This window comes from Nerophis lumbriciformis, linkage group LG36 (assembly GCF_033978685.3).
Source record: "Nerophis lumbriciformis linkage group LG36, RoL_Nlum_v2.1, whole genome shotgun sequence".
NCBI classification, from domain to species: domain Eukaryota; kingdom Metazoa; phylum Chordata; class Actinopteri; order Syngnathiformes; family Syngnathidae; genus Nerophis; species Nerophis lumbriciformis.
This window is the reverse complement of record NC_084583.2, coordinates 13,519,126-13,545,248: the sequence shown is the minus strand read 5'-3', so window position 1 is coordinate 13,545,248 and position 26,123 is coordinate 13,519,126. Positions and strand designations below refer to the sequence as shown.

The 26,123-nt window shown below is 41.8% G+C and overlaps 1 protein-coding gene across 1 annotated transcript in view; it reads left to right on the top strand.

Moving 5' to 3' along the window:
* The window catches only part of trpc7b (transient receptor potential cation channel, subfamily C, member 7b), a 210,705-nt gene that overhangs the window by 159,902 nt on the left and 24,680 nt on the right, over nucleotides 1-26,123 (top strand). Inside the window, exons 8-9 of the mRNA XM_061930380.2 lie at nucleotides 10,705-10,900; nucleotides 13,863-14,084. Of these exons, the coding sequence (XP_061786364.2) occupies nucleotides 10,705-10,900; nucleotides 13,863-14,084 (418 nt within the window). The remainder of the gene's footprint in view (nucleotides 1-10,704; nucleotides 10,901-13,862; nucleotides 14,085-26,123) is intronic.

Below are 26,123 nucleotides of genomic sequence, written 5' to 3'. Positions count from 1 at the left end.
ATAATAGACTGTATTTATGTTATTCACATGTGAATAATGCTGTAAAATAGACTGTATTTATGTTATTCACATGTGAATAATGCTGTATAATAGACTGTATTTATGTTATTCACATGTGAATAATGCTGTATAATAGACTGTATTTATACAGTCTATTATATATATATATATATATATATATATATATATACACAGTATGTATATACTTATATACATATACATATATACATATATATATAAACACATATATACATGTATATAAAAATGTATATATATAAATATGTATGTGTATATATATATATATACACACACATATATATATATATATATACATATACATATACAAATGTATATATATATATATATATATATATATATGTATATATATATACACACATATATACATATATACAAAAATGCATATATATATATATATTATATAGTGTGTATATATATATATATATATATATGTATATATACATATATATACACACATATATACATATATATAAAAATGCATATTATATTTATATATAATATATATATATGTATATATATTATATATATATTTGCTAAAAATAGCATACGTTTACCCCAGAGTCATACAACTTAGTACGTAACACTTGTTAACTGTTAGCATGCAAACGATAGCACGCTACCAAGCTAACTTAAGCTTGCTAACTTTTTCATCTGATTTTTCCCTTTTTCTTCTATTTCCACAGCGATACACCGTACAGCCGTGTTAATTGAAATGCGAGACATGCTAACTGTTAGAACGCCGCCGTTAGCACACATGCTAAGTGCTAGCATTTTAAAGTGCGCATGCTAACGTTTTAGGCCAGCTTTGTAGCTCATTTTGTACAGTTATACCTAAAACTCACGGATTCTGACAACTCGGCACCATCTTCAAAGCACGGCGGCTTCTGACGACCCCCGGCCAGAGGTCCAGGGCACAGATAGCAGGACCATCAAAATGTATTTTTTTACATTTTCCTTCCTAGTTGAAGTAGTCAACAGAGGTTCCTTTTCAAACATAAGAAAGTCATGGAGTCTGTGGGCCTTCCAACTTGGAGACTCCACATGCCGTCACCAAGCTCTCTGTGTGGTGTCTCTTTGCACAAAGTCCATTTGGAAGAGACCCACAGCACCTCCTGCAGATCCTCCAGCCTTTTACCTCTACCTGCCTCCGGCAAATCAAACTGACAGCAGCCCCTTCCCTGCTGAGCCACCCTCAGTCATCCCCAAGCCATTCTTGCCAAAATATATGAAGACAGACCTGAATGTGAATGTTCCTGGGTCACTGTCTCTGAGCTCCATTTCAACAATGCAGTGCCTTGAATCTTTACATTAGCAGTTACATGGATCTCCTGGTCACTCAGGGCCTGATTTACTCAAGCTTTGCGTGTACTAAAACGCGTGCAAACCTGACAGCCAGGCATGTAATTTTTCAGTCTATGGTCGGAAAAATATTTTTCCGTTTTTGTTCGGTTTTTTTCCGACCTACAACATACTTGCCAACCCTCCCGAATTTTCCGGGAGACTCCCGAAATTCAGCGCCTCTCCCGAAAACCTCCCGGGACAAATTTTCTCCCGAAAATCTCCTGAAATTCAGGCGGAGCTGGAGGCCACGCCCCCTCCAGCTCCATGCGGACCTGAGTCCGCTTTCCCACAATATAAAGAAGGTCTACAGTAAAGCAGTTTGTTTGCCGTAAACAGCAATGTTGTGACACTCTTAATTAAACAGGACAATACTGCCATCTAGTGCATTTGATGAAAGCACGTTTGTGCGTGCCACACAGCAATGCATCATCAGAGAGGGTGTTCAGCATGGTTCGAAAAATAGTGACAGAGAATAGAACAAGGATGGACAATTCAACCCTTAACTCAACAATGAGTAGATGAGTGTTATGTGTGTGTATATGTGTAAATAAATGAACACTGAAATTCAAGTATTTCTTTTATTTATGTATATATATATATATATATATATATATATATATATATATATATATATACATATATATGGTACAAAATGCGGCTGCTAGACTTTTGACAAGAACAAGAAAGTTTGATCATATTACGCCTATACTGGCTCACCTGCACTGGCTTCCTGTGCACTTAAGATGTGACTTTAAGGTTTTACTACTTACGTATAAAATACTACACGGTCTAGCTCCGTCCTATCTTGTCGATTGCATTGTACCATATGTCCCGGCAAGAAATCTGCGTTCAAAGAACTCCGGCTTATTAGTGATTCCCAGAGCCCAAAAAAAGTCTGCGGGCTATAGAGCGTTTTCTATTCGGGCTCCAGTACTATGGAATGCCCTCCCGGTAACAATTAGAGATGCTACCTCAGTAGAAGCATTTAAGTCCCATCTTAAAACTCATTTGTATACTCTAGCCTTTAAATAGCCCCCCTGTTAGACCAGTTGATCTGCCGTTTCTTTTCTTTTCTCCTCTGCTCCCCTTTTCCTTGAGGGGGGGGGGGGGGGGCACAGGTCCGGTGGCCATGGATGAAGTGCTGGCTGTCCAGAGTCGGGACCCGGGGTGGACCGCTCGCCTGTGCATCGGCTGGGAACATCTCTGCGCTGCTGACCCGTCTTCGCTCGGGATGGTGTCCTGCTGGCCCCACTATGGACTGGACTCTTACTATTATGTTGGATCCACTATGGACTGGACTCTCACAATATTATGTCAGACCCACTCGACATCCATTGCTTTCGGTCTCCCCTAGAGGGGGGGGGGGGTTACCCACATATGCGGTCCTCTCCAAGGTTTCTCATAGTCATTCACATCGACGTCCCACTGGGGTGAGTTTTTCCTTGCCCGTATGTGGGCTTTGTACCGAGGATGTCGTTTAGGCTTGTGCAGCCCTTTGAGACACTTGTGATTTAGGGCTATATAAATAAAGATTGATTGATTGATTGATATATATATAGCTAGAATTCACTGAAAGTCCATCCATCCATCCATTTTCTACCGCTTATTCCCTTTTGGGGTCGCCGGGGGCGCTGGAGCCTATCTCAGTCAATTATTTCTTATATATATATATATATATATATATATATATATATATATATATATATATATATATATATATATATCCATCCTTCCATCCATCCATTTTCTACCGCTTATTCCCTTCGGGGTCGCGGGGATATATATATATATATATATATATATATATATATATATATATATATGAAATACTTGACTTGGTGAATTCTAGCTGTAAATATACTCCTCCCCTCTTAACCACGCCCCCGCCCTAACCACGCCCCCCGCACCCACCCCCAACCCCCCACTTCCCGAAATTGGAGGTCTCAAGGTTGGCAAGTATGACCTACAATGTGTGTTAAAATCTTGATCCGTCTCTTTGCCATACCCGCCAACAGTGTTGGGACTAACAGCGTTACAAAGTAGTAGTTTCGGCGGTAACTAGTAATCTAACGCGAGTGTGTTTTCTTGGAGCGCTGCGGTGGAAAAGAAAAGGCGTGCTTTGTGTGGTTGGGGGCGGGCGGGGGGGGCTCCCAGACCGTAGTTGAGGGGCGCAGGGGAGACGTTCCTCCAGGGCCTATGTACAGGTAAAAGCCAGTAAATTAGAATATTTTGAAAAACTTGATTTATTTCAGTAATTGCATTCAAAAGGTGTAACTTGTACATTATATTTATTCATTGCACACAGACTGATGCATTCAAATGTTTATTTCATTTAATTTTGATGATTTGAAGTGGCAACAAATGAAAATCCAAAATTCCGTGTGTCACAAAATTAGAATATTACTTAAGGCTAATACAAAAAAGGGATTTTTAGAAATGTTGGCCAACTGAAAAGTATGAAAATGAAAAATATGAGCATGTACAATACTCAATACTTGGTTGGAGGTCCTTTTGCCTCAATTACTGCGTTAATGCGGCGTGGCATGGAGTCGATGAGTTTCTGGCACTGCTCAGGTGTTATGAGAGCCCAGGTTGCTCTGATAGTGGCCTTCAACTCTTCTGCGTTTTTGGGTCTGGCATTCTGCATATTCCTTTTCACAATACCCCACAGATTTTCTATGGGGCTAAGGTCAGGGGAGTTGGCGGGCCAATTTAGAACAGAAATACCATGGTCCGTAAACCAGGCACGGGTAGATTTTGCGCTGTGTGCAGGCGCCAAGTCCTGTTGGAACTTGAAATCTCCATCTCCATAGAGCAGGTCAGCAGCAGGAAGCATGAAGTGCTCTAAAACTTGCTGGTAGACGGCTGCGTTGACCCTGGATCTCAGGAAACAGAGTGGACCGACACCAGCAGATGACATGGCACCCCAAACCATCACTGATGGTGGAAACTTTACACTAGACTTCAGGCAACGTGGATCCTGTGCTTCTCCTGTCTTCCTCCAGACTCTGGGACCTCGATTTCCAAAGGAAATGCAAAATTTGCATGGTTGGGTGATGGTTTGGGGTGCCATGTCATCTGCTGGTGTCGGTCCACTCTGTTTCCTGAGATCCAGGGTCAACGCAGCCGTCTACCAGCAAGTTTTAGAGCACTTCATGCTTCCTGCTGCTGACCTGCTCTATGGAGATGGAGATTTCAAGTTCCAACAGGACTTGGCGCCTGCACACAGCGCAAAATCTACCCGTGCCTGGTTTACGGACCATGGTATTTCTGTTCTAAATTGGCCCGCCAACTCCCCTGACCTTAGCCCCATAGAAAATCTGTGGGGTATTGTGAAAAGGAATATGCAGAATGCCAGACCCAAAAACGCAGAAGAGTTGAAGGCCACTATCAGAGCAACCTGGGCTCTCATAACACCTGAGCAGTGCCAGAAACTCATCGACTCCATGCCACGCCGCATTAACGCAGTAATTGAGGCAAAAGGACCTCCAACCAAGTATTGAGTATTGTACATGCTCATATTTTTCATTTTCATACTTTTCAGTTGGCCAACATTTCTAAAAATCCCTTTTTTGTATTAGCCTTACACAATATTCTAATTTTGTGACACACGGAATTTTGGATTTTCATTTGTTGCCACTTCAAATCATCAAAATTAAATGAAATAAACATTTGAATGCATCAGTCTGTGTGCAATGAATAAATATACCGTATTTTCCGCACTATAAGGCGCACCTAAAAACCACAAATTTTCTCAAAAGCTGACAGTGCGCCTTATAACCCGGTGCGCTTTATATATGGATAAATATTAAGATTCATTTTCATAAAGTTTAGGTCTCGCAACTACGGTAAACAGCCGCCATCTTTTTTCCCCGTAGAAGAAGCGCGCGGTGCATGCTGGGATATGTGACGTTTCATTTCCATTTGTGTGTTTATGTAAAGACCCCAAAATGGCTCCTATTAAGTGTGTTGTCTGTCTAATTATAAATAATGCAGACGAGGCGTGTTAACTGAGTTCTCAACGTTTACTTACAGCGTGCTCATAACCACATTCTAACTCCCAGCATACAACAACGCTTCTCAGGGCTACCGCGCATGCTCGTAACTATCGTTGCATGCTGGGTAGTGTAGTTGTTATATTTGCTAGCTCATAACAGCACATTGAGAGACACGCTTACGCGCTTAATTCAATACTCGCCGTCATTCCGGGTGGATTGACAAAAGACCTCCAGCCGCTAGATATTGGTGTCAACAGGGCATTCGAAGCTAGACTGCTAACTGCGTGGGAACAATGGATGACAGAAGGCGAACACACCTTCACTAAGACGAGGAGGCAGCGCCAGACGACGCCAACATCTGCCAGTGGATCGTAAATTTGCCCAACTTTTCACTTCGGACACCGAAGACGAAGGATTTACGAATGAAGAATAACTTCAGAAAGTGAGCGCTATGTTTATTTTGTGTGTTGTGACATTAACGTTCGAGCAACATTATGTTGCTATTGCTCTGCACTATTTTGAATTTTACTATGTTTGTGATTGCACATTTGCGTACATTTTGGGAGTGAACAGAGTTGTTAGAACGCTGGTTTTTAATATATTATTAAAGTTTGACTGACCTATCTGACTGTTTTTTTGACATTCCCTTTAGCGCAGCGTAGGCGCGGCTTATAGTCCGGGGCGGCTTATTGGTGGACAAAGTTATGAAATATGCCATTCATTGAAGGTGCGGCTAATAATCCGGTGCGCCTTATAGTGCGGAAAATACGGTAATGTACAAGTTACACCTTTTGAATGCAATTACTAAAATAAATCAAGTTTTTCAAAATATTCTAATTTACTGGCTTTTACCTGTACTTCGGGGCTAACAACCTTCACTTTACCCAGAAGTGTCTCTTTACAGCTGAGGGTGAATGACGAGGCCGGCGGTTTGTTGCAACTTTGTGACTTTATTGGACGCAGCCATCCACCAAGCTAGAGCACCTGCAGGCTGCACGCATTCACTGTCGCCGTTCCCTCACCTCTCTCGCCCACTCACTCACTGACGTCACTCACCTCACATGCTGTCATATCTTAAAGGGCCACACACATACGCGAAGCCAGAAGTCGAGTTTCTTAACATGGAGACATTCTCAATACTTTTCTTTTGTCGAGCACAAAGAAAATAACATTTTAGTTAAATGTAAGTTGTGTCTTGGATCAAAGATCCTATCTACTTAAAGTTAAAGTTAAAGTGCCATTATGTTGTAGTTTTGTCAATTTGTTCTGGCCTGAAATAAATTGGCCCTTTGAAACATAGCTTTGTCTTTGTGTGTCGTATGTAGACCACATTGCTTTCTGAGTTCAGTGATGCAAATGCATGTCAAGTTGATCAACAGATTGTATTATTCTCCAGTGCAATAACAGTACTGAAATGAAAGCTAAAAGAGCATTAATGGGAGCCTTAAAAAAAAATGAAGTAACCAAATAGTTACTTTTCACAGTAACACATTACTTTTTGGTGTAAGTAACTGAGTTAGTAACTGAGTTACTTTTGAAATAAAGTAACTAGTAACTGTAACTAGTTACTGGTTTTCAGTAACTAACCCAACACTGCCCGCCAACAACTACGGTTTTCTCGTAGTGAGTACGGTTTTTGATAATCCAGTGGTAAAAAGTACGGTTTTCCATTAAAAATGATGAACTTTAAAATCGAAGCAACTGCACAGGCAGGGGACGACATATACGGGAATCATCCATGATTGGTTGGTTTACGTATAAGAACATCCATGATTGGGTGCTTGGTTTACTATGATGAGTTCAGAATTGGTTAAGATTAGGGCAAAACATTAGGGACAGGCCAATCAGAGGTATGATAGGGCGGGTCATCGAATCAGGAAGGGAAATCACAACAGACATCCCATAAGACGACGAGAGCGTCGGAGAAGAAAAGAGGGAATATTCAACTTACTTTAAAGGGGAACATTATCACAATTTCAGAATGTTTAAAACCATTAAAAATCAGTTCCCAGTGGCTTATTATATTTTTCGAAGTTTTTTAAAAAATTTTACCCATCACGCAATATCCCTAAAAAAAGCTTCAAAGTGCCTGATTTCAACCATCGTTATAAACACCCGTCCATTTTCCTGTGACGTCACATAGTGAAGCCAACACAAACAAACATGGCGGAAAGAACAGCAAGCTATAGCGACATTAGCTCAGATTCAGACTCGGATTTCTGCGGCTTAAGCGATTCAACAGATGACGCATGTATTGAAACGGATGGTTGTAGTGTGGAGGCAGGTAGCGAAAACGAAATTGAAGAAGAAACTGAAGCTATTGAGCCATATCGGTTTGAACCGTATGCAAGCGAAACCGACAAAGACGACACGACAGCCAGCGACACGGGAGAAAGCGAGGACGAATTCGGCGATCGCCTTCTAACCAACGATTGGTATGTGTTTGTTTGGCATTAAAGGAAACTAACAACTATGAACTAGGTTTACAGCATATGAAATACATTTGGCAACAACATGCACTTTGAGAGTGCAGACAGCCCAATTTTCATCAATTAATATATTCTGTAGACATACCCTCATCCGCGCTCTTTTCCTGAAAGCTGATCTGTCCAGTTTTGGAGTTGATGTCAGCAGGCCAGGGAAGCTAGGGTCGATAGGGGGTTTAGCTCGCTCGTCTGCGGGAACAAACTGCCGCCATTGCTTGCCGTGCTAGCGAGGGCCTTTGTCCCTGAATTGCTCACACACTCCGGCAGATTCAATGGGGGTCTGGCGGCAGATTTCTTTGACTTTATCGTTGGAAATGCATCTGCTTTGAGTGTCGCAGGATATCCACACATTCTTGCCATCTCTGTCGTAAAATAGCTTTCGTCGGTAAAGTGTGCGGAACAAACGTCCAATTTCTTGCCACTTTCGCATCTTTGGGCCACTGGTGCAACTTGAATCCGTCCCTGTTCGTGTTGTTACACCCTCCGACAACACACCGACGAGGCATGATGTCTCCAAGGTACGGAAAACAGTCGAAAAAACGGAAAATAACAGAGCTGATTTGACTCGGTGTTTGAGAAAATGGCGGATTGCTTCCCGATGTGACGTCATCGCTCCGAGAGCGAATAATAGAAAGGCGTTTAATTCGCCAAAATTCACCCATTTAGAGTTCGGAAATCGGTTAAAAAAATATATGGTCTTTTTTCTGCAACATCAAGGTATATATTGACGCTTACATAGGTCTGGTGATAATGTTCCCCTTTAATCAAGACGGATCTAAAACACCTTTGGAAGAATTTGGAATGCATTGATTCAACCCTTTTCTGGGCCATCTTCGGGCTGTCCGAAGTGATCTAGGTGGTGCTGAAGTATGACCACAAGTTCATAGAGAACATTGACTACGTGCTGTACAGGGTCTACAACGTCACCATGGTAGTGGTCCTTCTCAACTGGCTCATCGCCATGATCAACAGTTAATACCAGAAGATTGAGGTAAAAGGACGACATCAAGATCAAGATGATCAAGCTGCTTTATTATTGTCCATTCTTTAACATGTACAAGACACATAAGAACTGAAATTTCATTTTCGGCACAGTCCCACTAAGAGCAGACATACGTTACAAGGGGACAAGACGGGACCGCCAACGGATCAGCCACTTAAAGCGCTCCTTAAACAAGGTGGGAAAAAGGTGACACTGGGAAAGGGTGAAGAGTAAAAAAAGTATCAGTCTAAGGCTGGACCCTCGGGAGGGGTCCAGACTGAGTCCAAGGAAAAAACCTCACATAGCATAGCACACATAAACATGATACATGTAATCACAACAACTCGCAACAGAGGTGGGGGGAATTTGGGGCCCTGGAGGCCGGCTGCCGCTATAAAGCGCTACTCAGCCGTCCACAACCCTGAAGAGGAATTAAGCAGTGGTGAATGCGTTGATTGGGGGAGGGGCGGGTGCGTGCATATATGCCCAATTAACTTGGGTGAGATGTTGAAATGTTTTTGTGGACTGGGGCCGATCTCAAAGTTCGACACCAGGTGTTATTGAAAAAAAGGAAGGTCAAAAGTGTCCATCGTTGAGGAGTTTTTCAGAACAGCCTGTTCCTGATAGCGTCAAGGTCATTCGAGGGAGTCAAATGGTAGATTAAGATGTTGTTTTCTTTGAGAAGTCAAAACAATGACATTTCTGCTCTGTGTCCGTGCTGGTTCTCTCAAATTCAATTGAATTCTTCCTTCTCAGCAAGCTTCTCCATGATGAGATCCATTTTGCGATTCAAATCAGAAATCGCCACAGTCTGTGTTCGCACAGCCTGACCCAACCCTTCCATTGCGATGAACAGCCGTTGGGCTCCTTGAGTGGCTGCCATCGTCTTCCGTTATTTGACGATACACCAGAGCAATGCCCAGCCCAATCAGCAGGTGCCCCGCGATCACGGCTCCAAATAGGTAGATGTCTTCCACGTCCTCGATGGAAAGGACTGAGAGGCACATGATTCTCCATTTATCCCAGGAGTCTCTCACGTACCCCGCAGCAATGGTTCCATCAGGGCAGCCAGGCTCCCCCGAACCTCTTTTCCTTGTCAAAAAGACTTTGTCAATTGCGTCGAGAGTCCAGCTGATCCATATCCATGTTTGATGTTTAGATTTGAGGACAGCGCAAAGAAAGAGGCTTCAAAAAGGTTCAGACAGGACAAGGACACGAAGACATACCCTAATAACCCGTATAAGAACATCCATGATTGGTTGGTTGGTTTACTGTGATGAGTTAAGAGTTACGATTGGTTAAGATTAGGGCAAAACATCAGGGACAGGCCAATCAGAGGTTAGATAGGGCGGGTCATCGAATCCGGAAGAGAAATCACAAAAGACATCCCAAGTAACGACGAGAGCGTCGAAGAAGAAAAGAGGGAATATTCAACTTAATTTAAACAAAACCGAACTAAAACACCTCCGAGTATCCTTGACCCATTTGTCATTTGTTGGTTAAGACCTGAGGGAAGATCTGTGGACTCATGGGGTTCAACACTGAACCTGGACTTGGACATACTGCGCTAAACATGTTGAATCAATGCATTCCAAATTCTTCCATTCTTCGCATAACAGTATGTCCAAGTCCAGGTTCAGTGTTGAACCCCATGAGTCCGCAGATCTTCCCTCAGGCTTTAACCAACAAATGACAAATGGGTCAAGGATACTAAGGTAGATGAACTTGACTAATCAACCAAATCAGAGTGTTGTTAAATGTGTGAACCTCCTGATTCCTAAACATCTAAAAACAACTGCTGTCTCACTTGTCCCTCGCTGAACTTTTCTGAACACTTCTAATCTACTTCTCATTGCAGGGTGGAGGAAAGTTTTAAGACCCTCTTCTGGTCCATCTTCGGGCTGTCCGAAGTGATCTCGGTGGTGCTGAAGTATGACCACAAGTTCATAGAGAACATTGGCTACGTGCTGTACGGGGTCTACAACGTCACCATGGTGGTGGTCCTTCTCAACATGCTCATCGCCATGATCAACAGTTCATACCAGGAGATTGAGGTAAAAGGACGACATACCCTAATAACCCGTATAGACTGTAAAGTTAGCATCTCTTTCCAGAGAAACTGACGTCTGAAAGTCTCAGACATTTGCGGTCCTGAGATTTATAAATACAAACCGACAGGAAGACACGAACCGACTTCTCCTCGAGGGAGCTTGCGGAGCTTTTCTTCCTGTCGCTCACACATACCGGTGTTGTGGAAGTTGTAAATGTATCACAGCAGGACAAAAAGTGTCTTCTGTTAGTTATCAAACAACAGAGAGACGTTACGATGCTACATGTCCTTTTTTCTTTATACGATAGGAACGGTTTACCTACGGTTTACCTGACACATGACACGTGAAAATTTGTGGGGATACACTGTACAAGATAACTCAGTCCAAAGTGTTAACTGTGACGACAACAGTGCATGCTGGGAAAGGCTCGCTTTTGAGACGCATGCTCAGACTTGCCATCTGAAAAAATCGCTCTTGTCTACCGACATCCTGACTGAAGTTACTGAAGTCTCCCCGATTGTCCGTTTTTTGGTGTGCGTATAAAGACGGGTTGTCACAGTTTGTGCAGAAAAAAATCTTGGGTTATGCGAACCAATTGTTGCAGCAGCTGTCCGGGTGGCTGGTCTCAGAAGGTCATGGAGGTGCACCTGTTGTATGTGGAGGTCCTGGGCTGGTGTGGGTATACACGCGGTCTGCGGTTGTGAGGCCGGTTGGATGTACTGCCAAATCCTCTGAAACGCTTTTGGAGACGGCTTATGGTAGAGAAATGAACGTTCAATTCACGGGCAACAGCTCTGGTGGACTTTCCTGCGAAATACTTACAATACAATCTGGTTAGCTTTTCTATTGTGAGCATGCTGGCATGTCTTTGATTGATTGAAACTTTTATTAGTAGATTGCACAGTACAGTACATATTCCGTACAATTGACCACTAAATGGTAACACCCCAATAAGTTTTTCAACTTGTTTAACTCAGCCTTCCCGGTAAGGTTTATTCAGGTGTACTGGAGAGGAGGCTACGCCGGATAGTCGAACCTCGGATTCAAGAGGAACAGTGTGGTTTTCGTCCTGGTCGTGGAACTGTGGACCAACTCTATACTCTCGGCAGGGTCCTTGAGGGTGCATGGGAGTTTGCCCAACCAGTCTACATGTGCTTTGTGGACTTGGAGAAGGCATTCGACCGTGTCCCTCGGGAGGTCCTGTGGGGAGTGCTCAGAGAGTATGGGGTATCGGACTGTCTGATTGTGGCTGTCCGCTCCCTGTACGATCAGTGTCAGAGCTTGGTCCGCATTGCCGGCAGTAGGTCGGACACGTTTCCACTGAGGGTTGGACTCCGCCAAGGCTGCCCTTTGTCACCGATTCTGTTCATAACTTTTATGGACAGAATTTCTAGGCGCAGTCAAGGCGTTGAGGGGATCCGGTTTGGTGGCTGCAGGATTAGGTCTCTGCTTTTTGCGGATGATGTGGTCCTGATGGCTTCATCTGGCCAGGATCTTCAGCTCTCGCTGGATCGGTTCGCAGCCGAGTGTGAAGCGACTGGGATGAGAATCAGCACCTCCAAGTCCGAGTCCATGGTTCTCGCCCGGAAAAGGGTGGAGTGCCATCTCCGGGTTGGGGAGGAGACCCTGCCCCAAGTGGAGGAGTTCAAGTACCTAGGAGTCTTGTTCACGAGTGGGGGAAGAGTGGATCGTGAGATCGACAGGCGGATCGGTGCGGCATCTTCAGTAATGCGGACGCTGTATCGATCCGTTGTGGTGAAGAAGGAGCTGAGCCGGAAGGCAAAGCTCTCAATTTACCGGTCGATCTACGTTCCCATCCTCACCTATGGTCATGAGCTTTGGGTTATGACCGAAAGGACAAGATCACGGGTACAAGCGGCCGAAATGAGTTTCCTCCGCCGGGTGGCGGGGCTCTCCCTTAGAGATAGGGTGAGAAGCTCTGTCATCCGGAGGGAGCTCAAAGTAAAGCCGCTGCTCCTCCACATCGAGAGGAGCCAGATGAGGTAGTTCGGGCATCTGGTCAGGATGCCACCCGAACGCCTCCCTAGGGAGGTGTTTAGGGCACGTCCAACCGGTAGGAGGCCACGGGGAAGACCCAGGACACGTTGGGAAGACTATGTCTCCCGGCTGGCCTGGGAACGCCTCGGGATCCCCCGGGAAGAGCTGGACGAAGTGGCTGGGGAGAGGAAAGTCTGGGCTTCCCTGCTTAGGCTGCTGCCCCCGTGACCCGACCTCGGATAAGCGGAAGAAGATGGATGGATGGAACTTGTTTAAGTTGTGGTCCACGTTAATCAATTCATGGTAAGTCAGTGTAAGCATTTAGAGTCTCTGTGTGCCTTCACCTTCAACCTCTTGTGTCACACTTCCTGTGGTATACATGTGGTCTGCGGTTGTGAGGCCGAAGGATGTACTGCCAAATTCTCTGAAACGCCTTTGGAAACGGCTTATGGTAGAGAAATGAACGTTCAATTCACGGGCAACAGCTCTGGTGGACATTTCTGCGAAATACTTACAATACAATCTGGTTAGCTTTTCTATTGTGAGCATGCTGGCATGTCTTTGATTGGTTGATTGAAACTTTTATTAGTAGATTGCACAGTACAGTACATATTACGTACAATTGACCACTAAATGGTAACACCCCAATAAGTTTTTCAACTTGTTTAAGTCGGGGTCCACGTTAATCAATTTATGGTAAGTCAGTGTAAGCATTTATGGTCTCTGTGTGCCTTCACCTTTAACCTCTTATGTCACACTTCCTGTGGTATACATGTGGTCTGCGGTTGTGAGGCCGGTTGGATGTACTGCCAAATTCTCTGAAAGGCCTTTGGAGACGGCTTATGGTAGAGAAATGAACGTTCAATTCACCAGCAACAGCTCTGGTGGACGTTTCTGCAAAATACTTAACTTTTTCTGGTTAGCTTTTCTATTGTGAGCATGCTTATGTCACACTTCCTGTCTGCAGGAGGACGCCGACGTGGAGTGGAAGTTTGCTCGGGCCAAGCTGTGGCTCTCCTACTTCGACGAGGGCCGCACTTTGCCCGCCCCCTACAACCTGGTCCCTAGCCCAAAGTCCTTCTACTACCTGGTCCTCCGCATCAAGTCCTGCCTTTTAGGGATGTGCAAAGTGGGCCGACATAAGCACAACAATGAGTTGGAGCTGGGCATGCTCAACTCTCAGGCCAAGGTAAGAACTTGTCTCGTACAATTCAGTTTTATCATCATTTGACAAATGCTCCTGGACAAATACTTATTTCCTTTGCGAAGACATTTTGCTTCATGGCTTCCATGGTTTTCAACCAAATCTTGCTCAAATGTTATGGACACATGCTCGTGTGTACCAAATTCCTAAACAACAACGATCATCATCATGTCAGCATATAGAGGCTTCCGCTCACTGAGCATCTAAAGTAGGCGTGTCCAAAGTGGGTCTGTTGGCATGTTAATTCATGCATTCAATACAAATAATTCATATTACCGTATTTTTCGGACTATAAGTCGCAGTTTTTTTCATAGTTTGGCCGGGCTCCAGTGCGATTTATATATGTTTTTTTCCTTCTTTATTATGCATTTTCGGCAGGTGCGACTTATACTCCGGTGCGACTTATACTCCGAAAAATACGGTAATTTAGAAGACAATATCCAACACAAAGCTAAAAAAAATCCTTTAATTTTCTCAAAGATTGACAGTGCGCATTAAAACCCGGTGCGCCTAATGTACGGAATAATTCTGGTTGTGCTTACTGACCTTGAAGCAATTTTATTTGGTGCATGGTGTAATGATAAGTGTGACCAGTAGATGGCAGTCACACATAAGAGATACGTGTAGACTGCAATATGACTCAAGTAAACAACACCAAAACTTTAAATGTTCCATTGAAAATAAAGAACATTACACACCGCACTCGAAAATCTTTCAAAATGTTTTAGTACGACTTTGAAGCCGCACCTCTTGATGGATTGTCGGCCAATTATGGCTACCGTAGTCAGAAGTAGGAGTATTACTATGGTGTGTGTATAAGGACCGCAAAATGGCACCCATTAGCAGACATATTATCTGGGGTTTTGTGTCACAATATTATGCAAAACCAACTTTTCTTACCTTCTGGTACGTGCTGATGTGTATTTGGGATCTGCATAAGTCCTGAAAATTTGTGCAAGTCCGCCATTGTAGTCCGTTGATAAACTTCTTCTTTTTCTCTATCTTATGGGACATTTCTAATATAAAGTAGTGTAAAGTTCTTACTTATATCTGTCAGTAAACTCGCCATGAAAGCACTAAAACATACCGGTGTAGTGAGTTTACATTATTCACCCAAGGAACTTTAGTTATTAGAGAGTTCCGGTCGGACGGTTTTTCACGGGACACATTTCCGGGCGTTGTTGTTGCACTCGTGAGCCACGGATGAGGAGATGCTGCTCCGTTATTGATTGAAGTAAAGTCTGAATGTCATTCAAACAGTTAGCGCCATCTTTTGTCACTTCTTCCACTCCCGTCCTTGCACGCTACACCGCTACAACAAAGGTGACGGGGAGAAGACGCTGTAGAAGGTGAGCCACGTAAATAAGACCGTCCACAAAACGGCGCATCCTGAAGCGACTGTCAGAAAGGACTTGAAGATGATGTGTAAAACATCATCTATGCAACATTTTGACCAAAGAACCACCATTACATGTTATGTAGACCACAAGGAAGTCTTATGCGCCTTATAATCCGGTGCGCCTTTTGTATGAAAATAGACCCGAATAGACTTGCTCATCGGCAGTGCGCCTTATAATCCGATGCGCCCTATGGTCCGGAATATGCACTACTATAAATTGGTTTTATCAATCAATCAACGTTTATTTATATAGCCCTAAATCACAAGTGTCTCAAAGGGCTGCACAAGCCACAGTGACATCTTCGGCTCAGATCCCACATCAGGGCAAGAAAAAACTCAACCAAATGGGACAATAAGAAACCTTGGAAGGGACCGCAGATGTGGGGACCGACTGGTGCAATGGACATCAAGTGGATCTAGTTAATAGTGTGAGAGTCCAGTCCATAGTGGATCTAACATAATATTGTGAGAGTCCAGTCCATAGTCGATCTAACATAATAGTGTGAGAGTCCAGTCCATAGTGGATCTAACATAATAGTGTGAGAGTCCAGTCCATATTGGATCTAACATAATAGTGTGAGAGTCCAGTCCATAGTGGATCTAACATAATAGTGTGAGAGTCCAGTCCATAGTGGATCTAACATAATAGTGTGAGAGTCCAGTCCATAGTGGATCTAACATAATAGTGTGAGAGTCCAGTCCATATTGGATCTAACATAATAGTGTGAGAGTCCAGTCCATATTGGATCTAACATAATAGTGTGAGAGTCCAGTCCATAGTGGATCTAACATAATAGTGTGAGAGTCCAGTCCATAGTGGATCTAACATAATAGTGTGAGAGTCCAGTCCATAGTGGATCTAACATAATAGTGTGAGAGTCCAGTCCATAGTGGATCTAACATAATAGTGTGAGAGTCCAGTCCATAGTGGATCTAACATAATAGTGTGAGAGTCCAGTCCATAGTGGATCTAACATAATAGTGTGAGAGTCCAGTCCATAGTGGATCTAACATAATAGTGTGAGAGTCCAGTCCATAGTGGATCTAACATAATAGTGAGAGTCCAGTCCATAGTGGATCTAACATAATAGTGTGAGAGTCCAGTCCATAGTGGATCTAACATAATAGTGTGAGAGTCCAGTCCATAGTGGATCTAACATAATAGTGTGAGAGTCCAGTCCATAGTGGATCTAACATAATAGTGAGAGTCCAGTCCATTGTGGACCTAACATAATAGTGTGAGAGTCCAGTCCATAGTGGATCTAACATAATAGTGTGAGAGTCCAGTCCATAGTGGATCTAACATAATAGTGTGAGAGTCCAGTCCATAGTGGATCTAACATAATAGTGTGAGAGTCCAGTCCATAGTGGATCTAACATAATAGTGTGAGAGTCCAGTCCATAGTGGATCTAACATAATATTGAGAGTCCAGTCCATAGTGGATCTAACATAATAGTGAGAGTCCAGTCCATAGTGGATCTAACATAATAGTGTGAGAGTCCAGTCCATAGCGGATCTAACATAATAGTGTGAGAGTCCAGTCCATAGTGGATCTAACATAATAGTGTGAGAGTCCAGTCCATAGTGGATCTAACATAATAGTGTGAGAGTCCAGTCCATAGTGGATCTAACATAATAATGAGAGTCCAGTCCATAGTGGATCTAACATAATAGTGTAAGAGTCCAGTCCATAGTGGATCTAACATAATAGTTTGAGAGTCCAGTCCATAGTGGATCTAACATAATAGTTTGAGAGTTCAGTCCATAGTGGATCTAACATAATAGTGAGAGTCCAGTCCATAGTGGATCTAACATAATAGTTTGAGAGTTCAGTCCATAGTGGATCTAACATAATAGTGAGAGTCCAGTCCATAGTGGATCTAACATAATAGTTTGAGAGTTCAGTCCATAGTGGATCTAACATAACAGTGTGAGAGTCCAGTCCATAGTGGATCTAACATAATAGTGTGAGAGTCCAGTCCATAGTGGATCTAACATAATAATGAGAGTCCAGTCCATAGTGGATCTAACATAATAGTGTGAGAGTCCAGTCCATAGTGGATCTAACATAATAATGAGAGTCCAGTCCATAGTGGATCTAACATAATAGTGTGAGAGTCCAGTCCATAGTGGATCTAACATAATAATGAGAGTCCAGTCCATAGTGGATCTAACATAATATTGTGAGAGTCCAGTCAATAGTGGATCTAACATAATAGTGTAAGAGTCCAGTCCATAGTGGATCTAACATAATAGTGTGAGAGTCCAGTCCATAGTGGATCTAACATAATAGTGTGAGAGTCCAGTCCATAGTGGATCTAACATAATAGTGTGATAGTCCAGTCCATAGTGGATCTAACATAATAGTGTGAGAGTCCAGTCCATAGTGGATCTAACATAATAGTGAGAGTCCAGTCCATAGTGGATCTAACATAATATTGAGAGTCCAGTCCATAGTGGATCTAACATAATAGTGAGAGTCCAGTCCATAGTGGATCTAACATAATAGTGAGAGTCCAGTCCATAGTGGATCTAACATAATAGTGTGAGAGTCCAGTCCATAGTGGATCTAACATAATAGTGTGAGAGTCCAGTCCATAGTGGATCTAACATAATAGTGAGAGTCCAGTCCATAGTGGATCTAACATAATAGTGAGAGTCCAGCCCATAGTGGATCTAACATAATAGTGTGAGAGTCCAGTCCATAGTGGATCTAACATAATAGTGAGAGTCCAGTCCATAGTGGATCTAACATAATAGTGTGAGAGTCCAATCCATAGTGGATCTAACATAATAGTGAGAGTCCAGTCCATAGTGGATCTAACATAATAGTGAGAGTCCAGTCCATAGTGGATCTAACATAATAGTTTGAGAGTTCAGTCCATAGTGGATCTAACATAATAGTGTGAGAGTCCAGTCCATAGTGGATCTAACATAACAGTGTGAGAGTCCAGTCCATAGTGGATCTAACATAATAGTGTGAGAGTCCAGTCCATAGTGGATCTAACATAATAGTGTGAGAGTCCAGTCCATAGTGGATCTAACATAACAGTGTGAGAGTCCAGTCCATAGTGGATCTAACATAATAGTGTGAGAGTCCAGTCCATAGTGGATCTAACATAATAGTGAGAGTCCAGTCCATAGTGGATCTAACATAATAGTGAGAGTCCAGTCCATAGTGGATCTAACATAATAGTGTGAGAGTCCAGTCCATAGTGGATCTAACATAATAGTGAGAGTCCAGTCCATAGTGGATCTAACATAATAGTGTGAGAGTCCAATCCATAGTGGATCTAACATAATAGTGAGAGTCCAGTCCATAGTGGATCTAACATAATAGTGAGAGTCCAGTCCATAGTGGATCTAACATAATAGTTTGAGAGTTCAGTCCATAGTGGATCTAACATAATAGTGTGAGAGTCCAGTCCATAGTGGATCTAACATAATAGTGAGAGTCCAGTCCATAGTGGATCTAACATAATAGTGAGAGTCCAGTCCATAGTGGATCTAACATAATAGTGTGAGAGTCCAGTCCATAGTGGATCTAACATAACAGTGTGAGAGTCCAGTCCATAGTGGATCTAACATAATAGTGTGAGAGTCCAGTCCATAGTGGATCTAACATAATAGTGTGAGAGTCCAGTCCATAGTGGATCTAACATAATAGTGAGAGTCCAGTCCATAGTGGATCTAACATAATATTGTGAGAGTCCAGTCAATAGTGGATCTAACATAATAGTGTAAGAGTCCAGTCCATAGTGGATCTAACATAATAGTGTGAGAGTCCAGTCCATAGTGGATCTAACATAATAGTGTGAGAGTCCAGTCCATAGTGGATCTAACATAATAGTGTGAGAGTCCAGTCCATAGTGGATCTAACATAATAGTGAGAGTCCAGTCCATAGTGGATCTAACATAATAGTGTGAGAGTCCAGTCCATAGTGGATCTAACATAATAGTGTGAGAGTCCAGTCCATAGTGGATCTAACATAATAGTGTGAGAGTCCAGTCCATAGTGGATCTAACATAATAGTGAGAGTCCAGTCCATTGTGGACCTAACATAATAGTGTGAGAGTCCAGTCCATAGTGGATCTAACATAATAGTGTGAGAGTCCAGTCCATAGTGGATCTAACATAATAGTGTGAGAGTCCAGTCCATAGTGGATCTAACATAATAGTGTGAGAGTCCAGTCCATAGTGGATCTAACATAATAGTGTGAGAGTCCAGTCCATAGTGGATCTAACATAATATTGAGAGTCCAGTCCATAGTGGATCTAACATAATAGTGAGAGTCCAGTCCATAGTGGATCTAACATAATAGTGTGAGAGTCCAGTCCATAGCGGATCTAACATAATAGTGTGAGAGTCCAGTCCATAGTGGATCTAACATAATAGTGTGAGAGTCCAGTCCATAGTGGATCTAACATAATAGTGTGAGAGTCCAGTCCATAGTGGATCTAACATAATAATGAGAGTCCAGTCCATAGTGGATCTAACATAATAGTGTAAGAGTCCAGTCCATAGTGGATCTAACATAATAGTTTGAGAGTCCAGTCCATAGTGGATCTAACATAATAGTTTGAGAGTTCAGTCCATAGTGGATCTAACATAATAGTGAGAGTCCAGTCCATAGTGGATCTAACATAATAGTTTGAGAGTTCAGTCCATAGTGGATCTAACATAATAGTGAGAGTCCAGTCCATAGTGGATCTAACATAATAGTTTGAGAGTTCAGTCCATAGTGGATCTAACATAACAGTGTGAGAGTCCAGTCCATAGTGGATCTAACATAATAGTGTGAGAGTCCAGTCCATAGTGGATCTAACATAATAATGAGAGTCCAGTCCATAGTGGATCTAACATAATAGTGTGAGAGTCCAGTCCATAGTGGATCTAACATAATAATGAGAGTCCAGTCCATAGTGGATCTAACATAATAGTGTGAGAGTCCAGTCCATAGTGGATCTAACATAATAATGAGAGTCCAGTCCATAGTGGATCTAACATAATATTGTGAGAGTCCAGTCAATAGTGGATCTAACATAATAGTGTAAGAGTCCAGTCCATAGTGGATCTAACATAATAGTGTGAGAGTCCAGTCCATAGTGGATCTAACATAATAGTGTGAGAGTCCAGTCCATAGTGGATCTAACATAATAGTGTGATAGTCCAGTCCATAGTGGATCTAACATAATAGTGTGAGAGTCCAGTCCATAGTGGATCTAACATAATAGTGAGAGTCCAGTCCATAGTGGATCTAACATAATATTGAGAGTCCAGTCCATAGTGGATCTAACATAATAGTGAGAGTCCAGTCCATAGTGGATCTAACATAATAGTGAGAGTCCAGTCCATAGTGGATCTAACATAATAGTGTGAGAGTCCAGTCCATAGTGGATCTAACATAATAGTGTGAGAGTCCAGTCCATAGTGGATCTAACATAATAGTGAGAGTCCAGTCCATAGTGGATCTAACATAATAGTGAGAGTCCAGCCCATAGTGGATCTAACATAATAGTGTGAGAGTCCAGTCCATAGTGGATCTAACATAATAGTGAGAGTCCAGTCCATAGTGGATCTAACATAATAGTGTGAGAGTCCAATCCATAGTGGATCTAACATAATAGTGAGAGTCCAGTCCATAGTGGATCTAACATAATAGTGAGAGTCCAGTCCATAGTGGATCTAACATAATAGTTTGAGAGTTCAGTCCATAGTGGATCTAACATAATAGTGTGAGAGTCCAGTCCATAGTGGATCTAACATAACAGTGTGAGAGTCCAGTCCATAGTGGATCTAACATAATAGTGTGAGAGTCCAGTCCATAGTGGATCTAACATAATAGTGTGAGAGTCCAGTCCATAGTGGATCTAACATAACAGTGTGAGAGTCCAGTCCATAGTGGATCTAACATAATAGTGTGAGAGTCCAGTCCATAGTGGATCTAACATAATAGTGAGAGTCCAGTCCATAGTGGATCTAACATAATAGTGAGAGTCCAGTCCATAGTGGATCTAACATAATAGTGTGAGAGTCCAGTCCATAGTGGATCTAACATAATAGTGAGAGTCCAGTCCATAGTGGATCTAACATAATAGTGTGAGAGTCCAATCCATAGTGGATCTAACATAATAGTGAGAGTCCAGTCCATAGTGGATCTAACATAATAGTGAGAGTCCAGTCCATAGTGGATCTAACATAATAGTTTGAGAGTTCAGTCCATAGTGGATCTAACATAATAGTGTGAGAGTCCAGTCCATAGTGGATCTAACATAATAGTGAGAGTCCAGTCCATAGTGGATCTAACATAATAGTGAGAGTCCAGTCCATAGTGGATCTAACATAATAGTGTGAGAGTCCAGTCCATAGTGGATCTAACATAACAGTGTGAGAGTCCAGTCCATAGTGGATCTAACATAATAGTGTGAGAGTCCAGTCCATAGTGGATCTAACATAATAGTGTGAGAGTCCAGTCCATAGTGGATCTAACATAACAGTGTGAGAGTCCAGTCCATAGTGGATCTAACATAATAGTGTGAGAGTCCAGTCCATAGTGGATCTAACATAATAGTGAGAGTCCAGTCCATAGTGGATCTAACATAATAGTGAGAGTCCAGTCCATAGTGGATCTAACATAATAGTGTGAGAGTCCAGTCCATAGTGGATCTAACATAATAGTGAGAGTCCAGTCCATAGTGGATCTAACATAATAGTGTGAGAGTCCAATCCATAGTGGATCTAACATAATAGTGAGAGTCCAGTCCATAGTGGATCTAACATAATAGTGAGAGTCCAGTCCATAGTGGATCTAACATAATAGTTTGAGAGTTCAGTCCATAGTGGATCTAACATAATAGTGTGAGAGTCCAGTCCATAGTGGATCTAACATAACAGTGTGAGAGTCCAGTCCATAGTGGATCTAACATAATAGTGTGAGAGTCCAGTCCATAGTGGATCTAACATAATAGTGTGAGAGTCCAGTCCATAGTGGATCTAACATAACAGTGTGAGAGTCCAGTCCATAGTGGATCTAACATAATAGTGTGAGAGTCCAGTCCATAGTGGATCTAACATAATAGTGTGAGAGTCCAGTCCATAGTGGATCTAACATAACAGTGTGAGAGTCCAGTCCATAGTGGATCTAACATAATAGTGTGAGAGTCCAGTCCATAGTGGATCTAACATAATAGTGTGAGAGTCCAGTCCATAGTGGGGCCAGCAGGGGATTTAGCATCAAAATGTAATAAAGTTGGTAAAAAAGAAGAAGAAAGTTTGGACACCCCTGATTAAAAGGATTTACAAGTGGTGCTTTTTGGGGGAGGGTTTACCTTTCTTTTTTGTCACCTACATAACACCTAACTTTCCTTCTCTGTTATGTTTCTGTCAAGCGTGTGAATTCTGAGTCGTTTTTTTTATTTCGGTTTTATTGTACAGTGATTACCTTCTCTTTATGGCGGTTCAGTTATATGACGGCAACAGTTTGAGCCTCACGATGCGTTCCATTTGTACTGGGAAGTCGGAATTTCCGAGTTCCTCGTCGGAAATTTCAACTGGAAAACCCCTGACGTCGGATTTTTGTCGGAGAGTCTTCACCCCCGCCTCAGCTTTCGTGACAAAATGTGTTGGACTTGGAAGTCATGGATCACAACACTAAAAAAATGCGAGTGGGCCTCGCTGATCTCGAAGGAATTATTGTTTGTTTATGCACACTGTCAGGTTCAAACACCAAACTATCTATTAAACGAGACAAGAAGCAAGGAATCAAGCAGAGACAGTTGAATTTTGCTCATGAGGAGAGATGTATTGGGCTGCACACTCAGTTACAGTTTCACCCTACGCTCTAAGGTACAGCCCCACGTGCTTTTCTATTTATTCGGGAGGTCCATCACTGAGGCTGCTTCTGAAGGGAGGGGTAATGCAAGCAGTCCCAGTAAAGTTAAAGTTAAAGTTAAAGTACCAATGATTGTCACACACACACTAGGTGTGGCGAGATTATTCTCTGCATTTGACCCATCACCCTTGATCACCCCCTGGGAGGTGAGGGGAGCAGTGGGCAGCAGCGGTGGCCGTGCCCGGGAATCATTTTGGTGATTTAAGTAGACACAATACATGATTATTCAGAATGGAAATGTGCTGACACTCGGGATTCCGCCCTGTCTCTGTTTTATCTGCGTTGAGGTACTCGATGTCCGTCCTTGGCAGTCAGCAGGCAGGGTCTAGAAACAAACTGCTGACACGAGACAACTTGCAATGGAAGATTACAAGTTGTGCCTTTGCACGGATAAAAAAAGTACAACTTCAGCACAATTGATAATAACTATAGCAACGGCCTTTAAGCACAAGAGTTGTGTGATAACTTATACATAATTATTCTAACAACATTCATCATTTTGTACTTACATATAGTGTGTTGTAATCCGTATTATCCGCCTAAGGCAGGGGTCGACAATCTCAAATGTTGAAAGCGCCATATTTGACCAAAAATACAAAAAAAATATCTGTCTGGAGCCGCAAAATAATAAAAGCCTTATAAAAGTGTTATAATGAAGGCAACACATGATGTAAGTGTCTATATACAGTAAGTTATATTAGCCTACTATCAAAATGACTTTAAAAGTCTTATATAAGTGTTATAATGAAGACAACACATGATGTAAGTGTCTATATTAGCTATATTAGCCTACTATCAAAATGACTTTGAAAGTCTTATATAAGTGTTATAATGAAGGCAACACATGATGTAAGTGTCTTTATTAGCTATATTAGCCTACTATCAAAATGACTTTAAAAGTCGTATATAAGTGTTATAATGAAGGCAACACATGATGTAAGTGTCTATATTAGCTAAATTAGCCTACTATCTAAATGACTTTAAAAGTCTTATATAAGTGTTATAATGAAGGCAACACATGATGTACGTGTCTATATTAGCCTACTATCAAAATGACTTTAAAAGTCTTATATAAGTGTCATAATGAAGGCAACACATGATGTAAGTGTCTATATTAGCCTACTATCAAAATGACTTTAAAAGTCTTATGTAAGTGTTATAATGAAGGCAACACATGATGTAAGTGTCTATATTAGCTATATTAGCCTACTATCAAAATGACCTCAAAAGTCTTATATAAGTGTTATAATGAAGGCGACACATGATGTAAGTGTCTATATTAGTCATATTAGCCTACTATCAAAATGACTTTAAAAGTCTTATATAAGTGTTATAATGAAGGCGACACATGATGTAAGTGTCTATATTAGCTATATTAGCGTACTATCAAAATGACTTTAAAAGTGTTATAATGAAGGCAACACGTGATGTGTCTATATTAGCTATATTAGCCTACTATCAAAATTACTTTAAAAGTCTTATATAAGTGTTATAATGAAGGCAACACATGATGTAAGTGTCTATATTAGCCTACTATCAAAATGACTTTTAAAGTCTTATATAAGTGTTATAAAGAAGGCAACACATGATGTAAGTGTCTATATAAGCTATAATAGCCTACTATCAAAGGCTGACGCAATTCTTTGTTGACAGAAATGTTGTATTTTAATTTTTATTCTACACAATTTTGCAACAATGGAAATCATTAGTAAAATGGACACTTCTCACAGAATGAGATAACTTCTGGAAACTACTGGCTCAGAATGGTGTCTTCTTCTAATTGATTTATTATAATCTTTGCAAGCTGGGTAACGTTTGCTGTGGTCTGGAACAGCATTGCACACACACACGACTATGAGAAATGCAGCCAATATTACATACAGATAATGTGTCATGAGACATACAAATATAAATTAAATACACAAATGACATAATTAAGGTAAATTAAATGAAGTCAAATATACCTACAAACGAGGCACAATGATGCAATATGTACATACAGCTAGTGTAATAAGCATCAGTCATGGACTGACCAAATATGCCTGATTAGCACTCCAACAAGTCAATAACATCAACAAAGCTCACTTTTGTGCATTCACGCACAGCATAAAACGTTTGCTGGACAAAGAAGGAGTGGCATAAAACACATCTTTATGTGGCAGCATCGGAGAAAGTTGTACATGTAAACGAACTACGGTGAGTTCTAGGATCCCTGAAAAGAGTAGGACAAAATGGTGCTTGCCAAATACTCTCATCAGTGAAGCATGTTTAATACAAACTGTGGGATTTCGAACAATTAGGAAGGTGTGTCCTCCTACAGAAAATATATTAAAACAAAAAATTAATGTTTTTCTTCATCTTTTTCCATTTTTACACATTATTCTGAAAGAGGTCCAGGGAGCCACTAAAGAGCCGCGGGTTGCTGACCCCCGGCCTAATGTAACCTTAGTGTAAACATAGGTGAAAACTGTTAATGTACCGTATTTTTCGGAGTATAAGTTGCTCCGGAGTATAGGTCGCACCGGCCGAAAAATGCACAATAAAGAAGGAAAAAAACATATATAAGTCGCACTGGAGTATAAGTCGCATTTTTTGGGGGAAATGTATTTGATAAAAGCCAACACCAAGAATAGACATTTGAAAGGCAATTTAGAATAAATAAAGAATAGTGAACAACAGGCTGAATAAGTGTACGTTATATGAGGCATAAATAACCAACTGGTATGTTAAC